Genomic DNA, 13,473 nt, shown 5'->3' with positions numbered 1-13,473 from the left:
CTGGTCTGACTCCCTGGAAAGGTGAGGATGTTCCTGACAGGGTCGGTACAGTAAGGTGTAACTCAGCTACCTGCCTCGAGCCTGGCCGTGAATATCTCATCTGGGGAAAAATGCCCAAAAACACTGCTGTTTCCCCAGGCAGCACCGTCATGACTGAGCCAACGTCATCCCGCTCAGCTCCCAGAGGTGTTTTGGTCGCAAAGATTGTAACTATATTGTGGGGAGACAGATGGGTCCCACTGAAGCTCATTAATACATCTAACAAGCCTGTGTTATTGAGGCGCAATGCTAAGCTTGCTGATGTCTACCCAGTCGTAGCACTTGAAGACATGGATGTTGCGCAGCGCTCAGAGGTTACCCTTGCTGGCTGCGCTCAATCAGCCATGCCGGCAACTTCAGACATAAATTCTGTTAAAGACAAGCTCAGGTCAGTTGGGCTCAGTGATGTTGATATGGAGTCATGTGAAGCTTCGGAGGACAGCGGGAGGAGAATGGCTGACCTTGTTTTGCAGTATGAGGATGTCTTTTCACGCCACCATCTTGACTGTGGGGAGGCAAAGGGCTTTGTACACCGGATACACTTGTCAGACAGCAGACCATTCAGGCTCCCATACAGGAGAGTGCCTCCTGGCCAGTACCAGAAGTTGCGCCAAGTGCTGAGTGAGATGGAGGAAAAGGAGATCATCAGCAAATCGACCAGTGAATAGGTAACTATCATCTGATCTGGGAGGTAACTGTCTGTTCAGTACGATGGATTTGACCTCCGGGTTCTACAATATGCCACTCCATGAGGACAACAGGAAATACTCAGCATTCACCACTCCCATGGGCTTGTATGAGTACAACCGTCTGCCGTAGGGCCTCTGCAACAGCCCCGGGAGCTTTATGCGTACGATGACCAGGATTTTTGGAGACCAAAACTATCTGAGTCTATTGTGTTATTTGGATGATCTGTTGGTGTTTGCACTAGACAAGGAGACTTCCTTGTAGCGGCTGGAGATGGTGTTCAAGAGGCTGTGTGTTCATAACTTGAAGCTGGCCCCCAAAAAGTGTTTCTTTCTCAGGAGGTCTGTCAAGTTTCTCGGTCACATAATAGATGAGAATGGTGTTTCAACAGACTCCAGTAAAGTTGAGAACATCGCAAACATGGCGACCACTGACCTCATGGAGCCCGATGGCGTGACCCCATCTCAGAAGAGGATACAGTCCTTTTTGGGGATGGTAAATTACTATCAGCACTTCGTGCCCAGGTACTCCGCCATTGCCAAGCCGCTCTTTGATCTGCTGAAGGGGGGGGGAAGAAGAGGTAAACATCACAAGACCAAACTGTCAGGCAGGAAGTTGTGTGCTTCTGACTGGACAGCAGAACAGGAACATCTTTTGAACACCTGAAATCCTCACTGATTCACAGTGCTGTTCTGGCTCATCCAGCTACCTGCCTCGAGCCTGGCCGTGAATATCTCATCTGGGGAAAAATGCCCAAAAACACTGCTGTTTCCCCAGGCAGCACCGTCATGACTGAGCCAACGTCATCCCGCTCAGCTCCCAGAGGTGTTTTGGTCGCAAAGATTGTAACTATATTGTGGGGAGACAGATGGGTCCCACTGAAGCTCATTAATACATCTAACAAGCCTGTGTTATTGAGGCGCAATGCTAAGCTTGCTGATGTCTACCCAGTCGTAGCACTTGAAGACATGGATGTTGCGCAGCGCTCAGAGGTTACCCTTGCTGGCTGCGCTCAATCAGCCATGCCGGCAACTTCAGACATAAATTCTGTTAAAGACAAGCTCAGGTCAGTTGGGCTCAGTGATGTTGATATGGAGTCATGTGAAGCTTCGGAGGACTGCGGGAGGAGAATGGCTGACCTTGTTTTGCAGTATGAGGATGTCTTTTCACGCCACCATCTTGACTGTGGGGAGGCAAAGGGCTTTGTACACCGGATACACTTGTCAGACAGCAGACCATTCAGGCTCCCATACAGGAGAGTGCCTCCTGGCCAGTACCAGAAGTTGCGCCAAGTGCTGAGTGAGATGGAGGAAAAGGAGATCATCAGCAAATCGACCAGTGAATATGCATCACCATTGCTGCTTGTGTGGAAGAAAAATGGAGATCTCCGCATCTGTACAGACTTTCGCTGGTTGAACAGGAGAACCCTGAAGGATGCCCATCCCCTTCCTCACCAGGCAGATTGTTTGGCAGCACTGGGAGGTAACTGTCTGTTCAGTACGATGGATTTGACCTCCGGGTTCTACAATATGCCACTCCATGAGGACAACAGGAAATACTCAGCATTCACCACTCCCATGGGCTTGTATGAGTACAACCGTCTGCCGTAGGGCCTCTGCAACAGCCCCGGGAGCTTTATGCGTACGATGACCAGGATTTTTGGAGACCAAAACTATCTGAGTCTATTGTGTTATTTGGATGATCTGTTGGTGTTTGCACTAGACAAGGAGACTTCCTTGTAGCGGCTGGAGATGGTGTTCAAGAGGCTGTGTGTTCATAACTTGAAGCTGGCCCCCAAAAAGTGTTTCTTTCTCAGGAGGTCTGTCAAGTTTCTCGGTCACATAATAGATGAGAATGGTGTTTCAACAGACTCCAGTAAAGTTGAGAACATCGCAAACATGGCGACCACTGACCTCATGGAGCCCGATGGCGTGACCCCATCTCAGAAGAGGATACAGTCCTTTTTGGGGATGGTAAATTACTATCAGCACTTCGTGCCCAGGTACTCCGCCATTGCCAAGCCGCTCTTTGATCTGCTGAAGGGGGGGGGAAGAAGAGGTAAACATCACAAGACCAAACTGTCAGGCAGGAAGTTGTGTGCTTCTGACTGGACAGCAGAACAGGAACATCTTTTGAACACCTGAAATCCTCACTGATTCACAGTGCTGTTCTGGCTCATCCAGATTTCGCTCGTCCTTTCATGCTGTCAACTGATGCATCCCTGGATGGCTTAGGTGCCGTTCTGTCTCAGGTTCAGGAGGATGAAACTCGAGCCAGGCCCATTGCTTTTGCCAGCAAGTCATTGTCTCAATCCCAAAAGAATTACCCGGCTCACCGGTTGGAGTTTCTGGCCTTGAAATGGGCAGTTTGCGACAAGTTCAGCCACTGGCTGAAAGGCCACAAATTCACAGTCTGGACTGATAACAACCCGTTGACTCACATCCTGACAAAGCCAAAGCTGGACTGCTGTGAGCAACGCTGGGTGGCCAAGTTGGCGAGCTACGACTTCCATATCAAGTATATCCCAGGTCGGCAGAACATCGTGGCTGATGCCCTGAGCCGTGTGCCGTTTGTCAAAGAGGGCGTTGGTCACAGGCTGCTTGCTGAACCATATGTAGATCTTCTCAACGAGGTCAAGGATGTGTCGAATTCCTCCGTCCAAAATGCCTTCCGGTCATCCACTGGTCACAAGACAGCCTTTCCAGTGAGCATCAATGCTCAGTCCACATACAGTCCGCTACAAATAAACACTCAATCTGTTGCAATGGAGGATGTGTCTGCTGTGCTGCAATCGCACACTGAGTGGGCTGCTGGTCCGAGGGCCCGTGCTGTTGAAGTGTTGCAGCATCTACCTCAGTTGGTTCCACCTGGACAGGACACTTTACCTGCCTACACCGAAAAGGACCTCCGTGAGAAACAGTTGGAGGACAGAACTCTTTCTCGTGTACTACGTTGAGAGACGTCGTAGGCCCTCAAGGAGAGACAGGCTCTTTAAACCTGTCTCTGTCACAAAATACTTAAAGCACTGGGATAGGCTAACTGTGAGCAGCGGTGTGCTATACAGGATTTCAAGGGATCAGAAGACAAAGGCAAAGCGCTTCCAGTATGTTGTCCCTGACTCACTCAAGACTGAGGTTCTGCATGGAGTGCACGATGGAGCGGGACATCAAGCTCAGTTTAGGAGTCTCAGTTTGACGAGGTTTTTCTGGCTGAACCTCGACAGAGATGTGAGAGACTACGTTCGCCATTGTCAGCGATGCATTGTTAGTAAGACTGTTGAGCCTGAGGGTAGGGCTCCCTTGGAGACCATAACATCAACCAGGCCACTGGAGCTGGTATGTATTGACTTTTGGTCAGCTGAAGACTCCAGAAACAAGTCTGTCGATGTTTTGGTGATAACAGACCATTTTACAAGAATGGCTCAGGCATTTCCATGTAAAGACCAGACAGCCAAGCAGGTGGCAAGGGTTCTCTGGGACTGCTATTTCTGTATCTTTGACTTTCCTGAAAGGATTCACAGTGACCAGGGGGCCAACTTTGAGAGTCTGCTAATAAGTGAGCTCCTCAGGGTGTCAGGTGTCAGGAAATTGCACACAACACCCTACCATCCAATGGGAAACGGAAGTGTGGAGCGATTCAATCGAACTTTGGGTGGTATGATCCGTGTGTTGCCCCCTGTTGAGAAAGCTGACTGGCCGCGGCGCTTACAGACACTGACCTTTGTGTATAACTGCGCAGCCCATGAGACAACAGGTTATCCCCCCTTTTATCTCATTTTTGGCCGAGTCCCCCGCCTACCTGTTGACGTCCTTTTTCGTACTGTCCTTCATGACTCTGCTGTGACGAGCTATGATAATTATGCTGCATGTCTCGCCGGTGATCTGAAGGAAGCGATGGTGATTGCCCAGGAGCATGCCACGAAAGAGCAGAAGAGACATGCTCAGCTGTACAATCGGAAAGTGAAGGGATCCTACATTAATGTCGGTGACAGAGTGCTCTTGGCCAACCGGAAGGAAAGGGGTAAGAAGAAACTCTGACCGGTGGGAATCAACCATCTACACTGTGGTGGACGTGAACCCAGAGACCCATACATACAGAATCCTCGACACAGTCACTGGTCAGGAGAAGGTGATTCACAGGAACCTGCTTATGCTGGCTAATTTCCTTCCTGTGGAGGACACATGTAACATGTCTGACCCTGCCTCATCCATTCTCGCTTCAGAATCCTCAGCCGCAGGAACTGATGGTGCCGGAGAAGGTGGGAAGACCTTGTTTGAGAGAGAGAGCGAGATGCTTTGTGGAGCTAGTGAGAGTTTTGATGTTGGAAGTGACAGGAACTCGCTTGTGACTGTGGAGGAGGGACAGTCCCCTTCGACTGATCTGGAACCTGTGGACTCTGAGAGGAGAACCATAAAATGGATCACACAGCTGTCTACTCCAAGTCTGTCAGCAGTAGGTCTTACTGACATGACAAGCATGACCTCTGACCCCCAGAACTGCTCTGTTCCACCTGAGGGCCACACGACAGATCTGTCTGCAACTTGTGACTCTGCCCCTGTGACTGCTGTGGATGTCTTGGCAAGTGTAAGTCAGCCAGCCTCTGCCCTCAGTGCCTTGACAAATACAGACAATGCCTCAGACATTCTGCACTGTTGACCAGACCTCAACCATACACTGTGACCGTTCTAATGCACAGACACAAGTCAGGTCAAGATTTGGTCGTCTGGTCATACCTGTGAACAGACTCATACAAACCATGTCCAGGCAGGATGTTGTTCAGGACAAGTTCAGTGTTAAAGCTGTTTGCAAATCAGTGTTCCAGGCTTTTGCTGACTAAAACCTTAATAAGATAGCCTATGCCCCTTTTGGGTCTGAAAGTTTTTGTATTGATTTTATGTTCTGCTGTTTTCCTTTTATAAATCTTGTCGGGAGTCTGCGCTGCACTATGTTTTGGGGTCTTGTGGGGTGTATAAGGCACCCTGTTACCAGTTGCTGGATTGAGGGATAAGCGCTGCTCTCATGCCACTTCATCCTTAAGAGATACATTTGATGTTGGGTTTTTGTTTATGGCCTCTGGTAAATTGTGAACTTGTAGTGTTCTCTATGGTGTAGACTGTGTAGTTGGTGCTCATATTTGATAAAATTCAGTAGGGGTGAGTGTAACAGAGTTAGAAATGCACTTTATTAATTATTTCCTATTTGTAAGTTTTATTCATCATTTCATGATTATTTTGAGTATTTTTGAATTTTTATCTCTATGAGTTATTTTCATTTACCATTATTTTATACATTTTCCCTGAGTTAATTACCCTCCTGCACTCTGCCCTTTTTGTTCCTCCTGGGCTTCTGTAGCCCCTCCCCTCTGCCCTCACAATCCCGTTGTGGTTTCCTGAGGGTGAGTTGTGTGGAAAATATAGCAGCAATATTGTGTTATTTTCTTTGAAAGTTAGTCACTTATGTTGAAATAGTCGGTCTATATTATTCTCTGTTACATACTTTATGTCGCCAAGCTGTTTTGTGTTGCTTTGTACCGTTAATATAAGTGCTGTTAATGTTTTTAGTTTTGCGGTTTTGGCGCGATTTGTTCATGCAGCCGTATAACTCATGTAGCATTACTTTGCTAGTTTGCACATCTTGGTGGTATTAACGCTGTATTTGTGCACGTTTAGGAGCAGAGGTGTAGGAAGAGACAGAAGAGTTAATAATCTGTTTTAATGACTTCTGCAGAAAATAAATGCAGGAAAGCATCATATTGAGCCCTCTTCCTCCGTGCCCAAACACACACCTGTTACACAAGCCCCTGGTGGGAGCCAGCAATGAAATTTCGGATGGGAGTGGGAGCCACGTTTCAGTCAGAGGGGAGTTTGATAAAAAGGGAAGAGCAGGATTTGCAGCAGGGCAGTAGAACTTTGAGAAGGAAGGTGTTTTCTGGTTCACGCATTCATCACATCTACAGTAGGCTGGACCTCTGAATTGCCATGTTAGCTGGTGTCCAAATAATGGCCTCAAAACCTTTACGCTGATCCACAATACTGTGGCCAGAGTTCTAATGTGTACTGCAAAATGAGACCATAGTTCTCCAGCATTAGCATCTCTATAAAAGATCCATTTAAAATATTGAATACAATATAAAATCTCTGTTATCACTATAAAGCTCTAAATAGCATAACTCAACCCCACCTTAAAGATCTTACTCAGTGCGGTTACATGCGAGCAATCTGATCGGATTAATGGCTAAATTACAATAAGATTAAGTTATTCAGCTCATGTAACACGCTTAATCCGACAAGAAATCGAATCGGATCGGGTTACTTGCGATCGAATTAAGACCCCGGGTAACTCGATCCAATTGCCCACTTAACGTGCCTGGAGACGACAGTGGATAGGATCGAGCATTCTGCGCATGCTCGAGACTTTTTCCCGCCATCGTCACCCGGAAGTCGAAGGAGACAATATTACTGTTGTTGTCGCCACCGTCAGAAAGAAACAAACAACGCGATGAAGAAAGCGCCGTTGTGCATGGCGTTTGTGCCATAACCAGCTCATTACAAATGTAGAGGGACGTAGCTTCATCTTGCTCTTCGTTCACCATCTTTCTCAAATGCCTTAGTTTTGTTGTTGTTGGTGGTGAAGACGTCAACCGGAAGTGGCTCTATTAGCGATAGTTGAAATGGGTACAGCGCCACTTATCTACTGTGGTATTGTATGCTTTGTGCCAGTGATTCGATACATTCACCGCCATGTAACAAAGGATAATTACCCTTGCTCAGATAAAGAGCATAACCCAACTATAGCTATAATCGAGTTAATCTCATCATGTAAACTCACTGATTGTTCCTTAAAAGCCCACAATAAGTCTTCACTCTCTGATCTCAGATTTACATGTGGTTCCCAGAATTTCCAGGTCTCCAATAAGAGGCAGAACATTTAGATTTCAGGCTCCTCTCATGTGGAACCACCAGTCTGGGTTTAAAGTGCTGACGCCAACTCTGCATTTAATGTCAAACTTAAAACACTTAAAAAGAACTTAAAAAGAACTAATATCAACCTCACTGATCTGTATCATGTTTTAATGAATGAGTTATTCTGTAAAGCACATTGGAATAGATGCCTGCTTGAAAAGTGCTATACATGAAATAAAAGTGCAGTCAACAACTCACAGTACTACCTTTTAGTCTGGCTCAAGAAGCGCCACCTTGACATCGCACTGTATAAAGTCCTCCACTTCTAAACTTCTCAATAATGCAGTTAATTAAGATATTTAAAACAATATGCCAATCATACTGACAGTTGTTTACGGCAAAAGACAAAAAAATATTTATATCTAAAAAACATGATATATAAATAAAAATACGTGAATTTATTTCGGGTTTAAAATGCTCGTCAGACAAACCAAGACATGTCACCCAGTGTCACCCAGGATTTCCAATACTTTCAGACAAAACGTCACTGAACGATAAATAATGAAAATAATCGTGAGCTGCAGTAATAATGTACACAAACACACAGTCACTCCCTCTGTCACAAAGCGCCAGGTTGAGGACAAAAGCGTTTCTTCAGAATCACTCGACATTGCACAAGTTAGGAGAGGTTGACCTGAGGTCGCCCATTAACCCAAAAATTCTCGAAATACTTTTAGCATTTTCGTCTTACGGTCTAGCAAAGTTTAGGGGCTTCCAGATCCATAAATATTTCCTGTGTACTGTTGTCTGACCCAAATGCACAGCCATGTGGATGCCCAGGTCTCCACTGACCTCGTACACAGCCTGTGGTGTTCATGTGGAGCAGTGCAGGGATGGGATCGGGCTGCAGACCCTTCAACTTACCGAGCTTTCCCCGGGACTCTTCCAGCTTTTGGATCTGATTCTCCAGGAAGAACATGGCCACTGCAAACGCCAGCAGCGCCAGAAGCTGCAACTTGGGCGGCATCATGACTCTGAGCAGCCCCATCAAATCATCCAGATTGGGGATTTGGTCAGTCCATGCTCAGAAGAGAAGACACGCGCCTCCCCCGCGCGCGCGCGCACACACACACAGCGACAACGATGATTACAAAGCGGCTGAGTGTATGTGCATGGCCCTCTCTCCTTCTTCCCTGAGAGTGTGGATATCGTCCAATGCTCAAATCCTCCCGTTACCTAACACGCGACATATTCATACCCGAGTTACTTATTTATTCCAGGTAATGAAAGTCCCAGATATTTGTCCAGTGTGCGGATTTGTCTCTCCGGTCTGTGAGAGCGTTGGTACCAGCTACTGTCGCCTGGGTCCCGACTGTTACGTTGTCCCGTTCCATCGAGTATGTTCACCGTCGCACTACGGGTAGGACTTCACCACCACTTAGACCATTGGCTGTATCATCAGTCCACCACGCAACAGAGCCTTTCTATTCGTCCACTATCAATATCTGTTCCATCCGGATTGGACAGCTTTCAAAAACTGACTTGAATCGACCAGCAGGAGTCGCAAGTCCTTTTGAAAACCTAGAGAAAAGTGGAGGCGAGGAAGGTTTTTCTTAGCCGACCTTAGTTTATGCCAGAATGCAAGAAACAAAATGTTTTAAAACAGCTGAAATGTCCCCAGAACTTCCAAAAACTATACACATAAAACCATACACTCAGTAATGTTTATTTAGATAGTTTGCCAGACAAGAGTCAAAATGAACGAAGAAAGAAATTATCATTCATATCCATTAAAGTCCAGGCGGAACGGGACGTTCCTCGGTAAAAAAAAAAAGGTCCTAGAAGTAGTGTCGTTAACAAAGCAAGCAGCAAAATGTCGGGAGAGGTGTATCTTTTCTGGCTTCTCTCGCTACTACATACGGTAAGTTTATAACACCGAAAAAATGCGAATGCTGGTTACTGTCACAAAATATAGCTCGAACAGCTGACGAGGCTGTCAGTTATCAGGGATTTATGTGTAGTTTTGTAAGCCGCATCCTGTTCTTCCAGGAGCTTCTAAATGACGTGGCTCATCGTTAAATCTACAACGAGTCGTGATGGAAAATGAAAATCTTACAGTGATTGTTTTTGATATATATAAACGATAGGCTGCAAAAAATAAATAAATTAGTGCTGTAAACATACCGAAATGCTTGTGTGTGTTTTTTCATATAGACAGGAGAGGCATAGACAATTGGACTTCCGGTGTCATAAATTCATATAACCCTAAAAATGTTGTCCTTCTCATCCCGAGTTAAGTTATTCAAAAGATTGCTGTGTTCAAAGTTATTTCAACTTCACCATCAGGAGTTTGTTTAAGGGCAATTAAAATGAAAATGACGCCTTCCTGAATTTTCAAAGCTAAAACTGATCCCGGTAAATGCATCGACAAGCCACAGCGTCTTGACTAGCTCACGTGTCTTCGAAAGGCAGACCAAAGTAACACACACTTACTCTACTGCTGACTACTTTCTGTTATCGTATTCCGATTCTACATGCCTCAGTCAGCATGTTAAATTGTTAAACTCCTTTTTTTTAAAACAAAACAAAAACATGGCAGCACAGCTTAGATTTGCAAAGTTGCATCTGAACAAACCACAAGACTTCTGGAACAATGTCCTCTAGAGAGACATCACCAAAGTGGAAATGTTGGGTCATAATGCACAGCTCCACTTTCGGAGAAAACCAAATGCAGCATATTGGCACAAAAGCCTTTCGCTAACTGTCAAGCACAGTGGTAGAGGGCTGATGATTTGGACTTGTTTTGCAGTCGCAGGATCTGGACACCTTACAGTGATTTGAATAGACGACAAACTCCTCTGTATAACGAAGTGTCATAGTCAAATGTGAGGCCATCTGTCCAACAGCTAAAGCTCAGCTGAAACTAGGTCCTATATAGGACAATGATCCCAAACACAGCAGCAAATCTAAAACAGAATGTCTGAAAAAGAAAAGAATCAAGGTGGTTAATGGTCCTGTCAAAGTCCAGACCTCAACCTGATTGAGTGTGGGACATTAACAAATGTGCGCAAACCTCAATGAACTGAAGCAACGTTGTTAAGAAACAAAATTCCTCTACAACAATATGAGAGACTGACGGTGTCAAACAGAAAATGTTTACTTGGTTCTACAAGCTACTGAATCATGGGGTGGATTTCACATGACTTTTTAACATTAGATCTTTATGTGCTATATGATTATATTGTATGATGCACTTAGGTATTTTATATTATCCCACTGTTTTTCTAAATGGTTATTTTATTCTTACAGTTTGAGTAAAACTTCTCCTTCGCTGTCTTCTGCTTTTCCAGCTGTCGGCGTATGGGGCCGATCTTTCGTCTGAGGCTTGTAGGGAGCTGGGCTTCTCTAGCAACCTGCTGTGCAGCTCCTGTGACCTGCTTGGGGAGTTTAGCCTCATCAACCTCCAGCCTAACTGCCAGCAATGCTGCCAGCAGGAGGCTCAGTTGGAAACACGCAAGGTAAGGAGGGAAAACAGCTCAGGGAAATGGGCAAACTGAATTTAACTGGCTGTTTAGATTAAGTCACAGCATGGAACATTTGGGGAGAAATAAAAAAGGAACTACAAACAATAATAATCATGGAGTCTTGAACTGAATTGCAAGCTGTGTCTTGTCATTTAAAGAAGACCAGCCCCTGAACAGATGGCCGTAGCACTTGGAGGACCTCTATGTCAGAGTCTGTCACATTTATTGACAAGGTCACATTCCTCAGCATTTGCACTGCTGCTAAAAACAGCTTGGTCTCAGCCCTCCTGTCACAGAGTCTGTTGACTCTGTTTGCAGCTGCACGTCAGATCTGTTCTCTCAGGTCTTTGTCTTTCTTGCTAACGCTCAAAGTTTAGACTCCATAACCCAAGCATAACACTTCCCAAGGGGTTGAAATGTCAAGTTCTTCAGTAGCAACCTCTTTATGCAGTGAGGTGTTGCTGGGCTCTCAGTGCTGTTGTGATGATTTCAGACTAATCAAATGCAGCCCCTGCTGTGCTCTGATGGATAAACACTGAGTCAGAAATGGCAGAAAAACAATTGAATTTTTCTTTGATTAAGTAAAATCCCCTCTGTGTGTGTGTGTGTGTGTGGTATCCTAGCAACAGCACCTTTTGAGAAGTGTAATGCACAGCTCATTAAACCTTTCAATGCCATTTCTATTTTAGACAGGCACTTAGAGCCAAGATTATCTTTTTTCCTCTACACTATTTAACTAAAAATGTCACTTAGAATAGCAATTGCCTCCTGCTGCACTGAAATGGTACAGCAGAGATGACAGTGTCACTAAGCACATTTTCTCCTCAGACAGCTACAATTATCTCCCTTAAGAATTTCTTTCAGCCTCCCCATTGACATAAGTGCAGCATCATTAAACCTTCAGAGAAAAGGCTCGTTGATTAGTAAGATTCACTGAGCATGGAGGGCGTTTCAGTTACTCGTTTTCAAAGGTCCTCTTGTCTGCAGAGCACCTGCACATAGCAGCTCCTCAGCTCCCCTGAGTGTGATGATACATTATGTCTGTGCAGAGCAGTTGAACCTTTGTGGGTCTCTCAGGCCTGTTTGGAACACAATGGATGATGGTGACTTATGAAATCTCTATTTCTGGACTTAATAAGACCTCATTTTAAGACTGTCTTTTCCACATATTCTTTTTTTAGTTGTTGTCAGACATTGTATTTACTTTATTCATAAATGCAGAACAGATCTACCTAAGCAGAAACTTCACTTAATTAGATTTGATTGTACTTTATAAATGTTAAATACAAAAAAATGATATACTGACATTTTATTTTGATCACTGGCCACCCTGCCTTCTAAATAACTGTCCACTGACAAGGCCATATCAGGCGACCTCTAATTTAAATTCATCCTTTCGTTAACACCAAATTTGTTGTCATAGTTTATTAACTAAGACAATCTGAATTATTGTGATCATGTCACAGAACTACTGGCACAGAACAATCCAAATCTAACAGAAATGATCACTAAACTAAACCTAAACGGAAAACTTGTGGAATTATTGTTGCAAATTCAATTATCAAAGGTTTTGGAGTAAGTATTTTTGTGTTACTGTCATTTCTTCCTCAGCTTTCGATTATCTGCCCCACCATTTTAGCTGGTAGTGACCCTGCTGTCCTCTTTCTTACTCTGCATGTTTCAAACATTGTGCTTCTGACAGTTATTGAGAAAGTGAAGGTTTTAATTGCTGCTTTTGGTGGGAAAGTTCTGATTAGATGTAACCATTAAGATGTGTCTAATTAGACGTTTTTTTTAGACATGGTTCAGTTAACTTATCAGAACCGTAAGGATCATGCTTGCAACTCCATTTCAGACATGGGACTTGTACAACAGATTCAGGGTTTCTTTGGATTATCTGGTTTAAGTAATTCTAACAATCAAGATCGTGTTAAGAGTCACAACGCAGGTAATCAACTTGGTAAATCTTGTTAAAGTTTCTTTTCTTTTCTAAATATGTGCACAATTATATAAGATGGGTGAGATTGACATCAGATGGGCAATCAACAGTCATGAATCTGGTACCAAATATTTTACTTAAAAGAGCAAAATATAATCCTAAACTGTTATGATAGAATTAATATTCTTAAAGAAACAAAGCTGCTGCGGGTAAAGCTGGGAAAAAAATATTTATAACGTGGCCACATTATTATTGAATGAGTAGATCCAATTATTTATAATTATGTATTTCATGAAATTAATTATCTTTTTTATTGTGGCATGTGAGTAAGTTTGAGCCAGAAGTGCAGCCCTGGCTAGTTTAACTTCCCTTTGTGCTCCAA

General features: G+C 44.4%; 2 protein-coding genes across 2 annotated transcripts in view; one reads left to right on the top strand and one right to left on the bottom strand.

Moving 5' to 3' along the window:
- hs2st1a (heparan sulfate 2-O-sulfotransferase 1a) overlaps positions 1–9,139 on the bottom strand; it is a 39,344-nt gene extending 30,205 nt beyond the window's left edge. The window contains exon 1 of the mRNA XM_072364122.1: positions 8,553–9,139. Within this exon, the coding sequence (XP_072220223.1) occupies positions 8,553–8,676 (124 nt within the window). The 5' untranslated portion in view covers positions 8,677–9,139. The remainder of the gene's footprint in view (positions 1–8,552) is intronic.
- The window catches only part of selenof (selenoprotein F), a 131,084-nt gene that overhangs the window by 114,909 nt on the left and 2,702 nt on the right, over positions 1–13,473 (top strand). The window contains exons 2-3 of the mRNA XM_072364127.1: positions 9,480–9,549; positions 10,979–11,146. Of these exons, the coding sequence (XP_072220228.1) occupies positions 9,502–9,549; positions 10,979–11,146 (216 nt within the window). The 5' untranslated portion in view covers positions 9,480–9,501. The remainder of the gene's footprint in view (positions 1–9,479; positions 9,550–10,978; positions 11,147–13,473) is intronic.

Source organism: Leuresthes tenuis, unplaced genomic scaffold, assembly GCF_036924035.1.
Source record: "Leuresthes tenuis unplaced genomic scaffold, fLeuTen1.0.hap1 SCAF_14, whole genome shotgun sequence".
In the NCBI taxonomy this organism is placed as follows: domain Eukaryota; kingdom Metazoa; phylum Chordata; class Actinopteri; order Atheriniformes; family Atherinopsidae; genus Leuresthes; species Leuresthes tenuis.
The sequence above is the reverse complement of the archived record's forward strand: the minus strand, read 5'-3'. Positions and strand labels throughout refer to the sequence as shown.